This window comes from Sinocyclocheilus rhinocerous, unplaced genomic scaffold, assembly GCF_001515625.1.
Source record: "Sinocyclocheilus rhinocerous isolate Xijiao unplaced genomic scaffold, SAMN03320098_v1.1 scaffold584, whole genome shotgun sequence".
Taxonomy (NCBI): Eukaryota; Metazoa; Chordata; class Actinopteri; order Cypriniformes; family Cyprinidae; genus Sinocyclocheilus; species Sinocyclocheilus rhinocerous.
This window is the reverse complement of record NW_015630348.1, coordinates 1,249,830-1,254,588: the sequence shown is the minus strand read 5'-3', so window position 1 is coordinate 1,254,588 and position 4,759 is coordinate 1,249,830. Positions and strand designations below refer to the sequence as shown.

Sequence of the window (4,759 nt, the reverse complement as noted above, 5' to 3'; positions counted from 1 at the left end):
GTCTTGTACATAATTAATGTTAGGAATTAACAACACAAAAAATGCAACCATCACTTCTTGACATAAGAGTTAGACATGGTTGCAGATTTGATGTGGTTAAGTACAGGAAGTACACAAAGATATAGATGCTTCTATTGCAAGAACAGGCTCATAAAAGGCATTTTAGTCCTCCAATTGCTAATTAATGGTTAATACTATACACCACAACTGCATTGTCACACTGTATATTACATGGCTGAAATGTAAATTACATTTTACCTTTCACAGTTTGAACTCATTAAATGCATTCGGTATTTAGTTCACAGTTAAATTAAAATGCAGTTATATATTCCACATTTTTTCTAAATTAATAGACACATCCTTCATTACTGTTTACTATAATATAATATAATATAATATAATATAATATAATATAATATAATATAATATAATATAATATAATATAATATAATATAATATAATATAATATAATATAATATAATATAATATAATATAATATAATATAATATAATATAATATAATATAATATAATATAATATAATATAATATAATATAATATAATATAATATAATATAATATAATATGCATGACTGTTTGTGGCAGTGTGAAAATGACAATTTGTATTCCACCGTTATTAATCTAGCAGTCAACTTCCGGCCATGGAGGCCACTGAGTCATCTTGTGTATCTTTACAAACAACATTCAGTGCATGCATATTTCAGATGCCAACATGCAGTGGGCTTCATGCAAGAAAGCCTTAAAGCATGACTACTGTTGCATGTTGCCTTTCCTTTTTAAATGTTTTTAAATATATCTATTTGTCTCATGTATCACTAATCACTAAAGGAAATAAGGAGGAAATGAATTCATATCTCCTCATGCCAGTTTTTCCCGTGCAAATTAAACTAATTTTAAGTTATACACACAGATAGGCAGACTGACAGGTGGGTGGACAGACAGTTCTCTATAATAATCATTCAACACGCCCTAGAATTTTTGACTTATATAACCTAATGTCTTCTGATTTGCATACCAGTCATGCTAAACTCATGATCAGGCTGCTCCTTCAGTCCTGCTCATCTTTGATAGTAAGGTTATCTTTGTCCTCGATTCTGAGGAGGACTCTGAATCAGACGCAGAACATCTGAGAGCCTCCCATAACTTCTTTCTGAAATCCTTAGACACATAATAAAAGATGAAAGGATCGAAGCAGCTGTTAAAGGTGCTGAAAGACAAAGCGATCTGGTATGGAACATAAAGGTCAAAAGCTGATTTGGAGTAATGCAAAAGCAAGAGAATGTTACTAGGCAATAAGCAAACCACAAAAACCATTAACATCAGCACAGTCACTCTAATCGCATGTGCAAAGCGCTGCCCTTCCGCCATAAGGGTGCGTAACACTGCAGAATAGCAGAACAGTACAACCAACAGTGGAAGCAGGAAGCATATGGAGAAGAGAATAGCAAAGTATGGCAGGAAGTACTTTTCTTGCTGTTCTATAGGTAGTGCATCATGGCAGGTTGTTAGAGGAGAGTCGATTATCTTATAGGACTGTTGTGAGGCTAATAAGGGCACAACAGCAGCTAAAACCACTATCCAAACCAAAACACTCATACAGACAGAATTCTTGTTGCTTCGAAGCATCTTGGCACCAAAAGGGTGAACGAGAGCTATGTAGCGATCCATGGCGATCAGTGCCAGACAAACCACTGAGCCGTACATGTTTCCATAGAGGAGCCCAATCACAACACGACAGAATGGTTCTCCAAATGTCCAGTTGTTGCCCAGGAAGTGGTAGACGATACGGAAGGGGAGCACCAGCAGTAGCAGAAGATCGCAGATGGTGAGGTTGATCAGTAAAATGGTGGATGGGAGTTTCTTGGTTCGGAAGAGCAGCACCAAGAGAGCCAACAAGTTTGACGGAAGCCCGATGAAAAAGGCAACGATGCAGACAAGAGGAACCACTATTGTAAAGCTGTAGCTCTGGATCTGCTCCTTATACTCGTCTGGAAGTGTACCGTTAATCAGAGGCATGCCTCGCGCCCCTAAGTGGAGGAAAGACAGATTTGTCAGTTGTATTTATATCTTGTTACATTTGAGGTCAAAAGTTTACATCCCCCTTTCAGAATCTGCAAAATGTTAATTATTTTACCAAAAAATAATAATAGTTGAATTTATAAAAAATGACCCCGTTCATAAGTTTTCATAAGTTGAATCTTAATACTGTGTTGTTACCTGAATGTTTGCTCATATGCTCATATGACTCATATGCAACTATTACAGAAGGTTCAAACGCTCACTGATGCTCCAGAAGGAAAAACCATGCATTAAGAGCCAGGGGGTGAAAACTTTTTGAATTTGAAGATCAGGGTAAATTTAACGTATTTTGTCTTCTGCGTGGGACACATGTAACTGTCTTCTGTAGCCTCCGAAGGGCACTAAATTAAAAAATATGATATTTAGGCAAAATAAGAAAAATTTACACATCTCCATTCTGTTCACCCCCCAGCTCTTAATGCATAGTTTTTTCTTCTGGAGCAGCAGTGAGTGTTTGAACCTTTTTTAATAGTTGCATATGAGTCCCTCAGTTGTCCTCAGTGTGAAAAGATGGATCTCAAAATCATACAGTCATTGTTGGAAAGGGTTCAAAATGCTGGAAAACCAAATAATTTGTGGGACCTGAAGGATTTTTCTGAAGAACAGCAGTAAGTTTAACTGTTCAGGACAAACAAGGGACTAAACAAAAAAACACAGCTGTGGATCATTCAGGTAACAACATGTGAATCAAGTGTATGTAAACTTTTGAACGGAGTTATTTTATATAAATTCATTTTATTTTCTCTTGTGGACTATATGTAAACATATTTTATGTAAAATATCTTATTCAGGTCAGTACTAAATAAACAACAACATGCATTTTTTAATGAGCCCTCTTATTTCTGTAAAATAATTAACATTTTGCAGATTCTGAAAGGGGGGTGTAAACTTTTGACCTCAACTGTACTTTTCCTAAGAATGACAGAATAGACTTATTCATTCAGTCACAATGTAAGACCACCCAGAAAGCAATCAGATATCATTTGTCCCTTCCTACACCTTATTTTGCTTAAAATGAAAATTCTGTCATCATTTACTCATCATGACTAATCATTTACTGTGTTCCACACAAGTCATAAAAGTTTTAAATTATGTGTATTGAAGCCCATTCCCACCACCAAAAAAAAAAAAGCTTTGGCTAATCATAATTATGACATAGAATGTCTAAATAATGAGATTAAAAAAGTAATAATTATGACAAAAGTCAAAATTATGATATGTCATAATTTTTAGATAAAAAGTTATTATAAATTGACAACAAAATGTTATATCAAAGAAAACTTCTGACTTTCAAAAATGATGGCATCTTAAATTTTATAATTATGACATAAGAAGTTATGACAAAATGTCAGTCAACTTTTCAACTGTCTTATCAAAATTTTAATAATTATTAATTAAATTCATTATGAATTATGGCTGTCTGTCTTGAGAAGTTGAAATTATGAAAAAAAATGTCAGTCAACTTTTCAACTGTCTTATCAATATTTAATCATTTATTAATTAAATTAATTATTAATTATGGCTGGCTGGTTGTCTTATAATTTTGACTTTTTATGTCATAATCATGATTTGTCTGTCACAATTTTGGCTTCTTTGCTCCATATGGCTTTTTATCTCCTAATTTCGACATTTTAGCTCAAATTTGCGACTTTTTAACCTCAGAGGCTACGGACTCACAATGTCAAATTTTATGTCATTGTTTTCTCTCTCTCCGTTATGTGGTGAAATGGCTTCCATATGACATGAGGGTGAGTAATGATGAAATAATTTACATTTATGGGTGACCTGCTTTCTAAAGAATTATTTATTTTAAGGTCTAAAAAGATCTGCTCACTCTCCTGTAGCCTACTCTCAGCGGTACCGCAAAATGATATGTTAGATTGAATCGCATGTCTGTGCATGTTACAGCTCAGTGCCGCCCAGTGTTGACCTAATTCGAACTGTTATATTAAAATCAAGGGAGGTTTTAATTTATTTAAACAACGGTGCTTACGTAGATTACTGTAGGCTACGTAACTTATTCTGTTGTGTTTTTAACAAAAAGGCTAACTTTTCATAAACTAATAAAAGACAAAACAGGATGTGTTAACCTTAAAGTTATTAATATAATGAGAATCAAGACTTACTGACACTGTTTGAGCTGTTCACCTTTGAAGCTGATGAGACGTTCAGAAAAATGAGGAGACAGAGAAAAGGCACTCGAGGAATTAAAAAAAATGTCATGGCGCTGAAATCTCTTTCTTTGAATAAAAGTTTTAAGTATTTTTTAATGATTTAAAGGTGAAATCTCTCCTTTGTCTACTGATTTTTTCTAGCGGTGTGCTATTCAAAGGTTTTTCAGGTTGTAGAAGTACCGGTCCACCGCGCCTCTTTACCGTTTATCCTCTATTCGCTTAGCGTTTGTCTCTTGGTCCATAAAGGTTAAACAGAAAAGTGTTTTAATAGTTTTGTTGTCTGGTGTGGTTTCTCATCCCACCCCCTCGTGAGTTTAGACCAATCAATGAGTCTCTCTCGGCTGTGAAGATTTGAAACAGATTTGAGTCGCTGCCTAGAAACGTGCGTGGCGCGGCTGGAATAAGCACAAGCATTGACTAGAGTGGCCGCAATCAGCTTCAGTGGCCGAATCAGAGCCACACTGCACCGCAGACGTGTGCAGTGTAAA

At 34.9% G+C, this 4,759-nt stretch overlaps 1 protein-coding gene across 1 annotated transcript; it reads right to left on the bottom strand.

The window, feature by feature from the left end:
• Positions 1-572: 572 nt before the first annotated feature.
• Positions 573-4,527, bottom strand: LOC107740128 (proteinase-activated receptor 4). Its single transcript, XM_016552448.1, has 2 exons — positions 4,224-4,527; positions 573-2,045 (listed from the first exon to the last, which is right to left on the bottom strand). Exons 1-2 carry the CDS (start codon positions 4,318-4,320, stop codon positions 1,054-1,056), a joined length of 1,089 nt encoding a protein of 362 aa, XP_016407934.1. The 5' UTR covers positions 4,321-4,527; the 3' UTR covers positions 573-1,053.
• Positions 4,528-4,759: the final 232 nt, after the last annotated feature.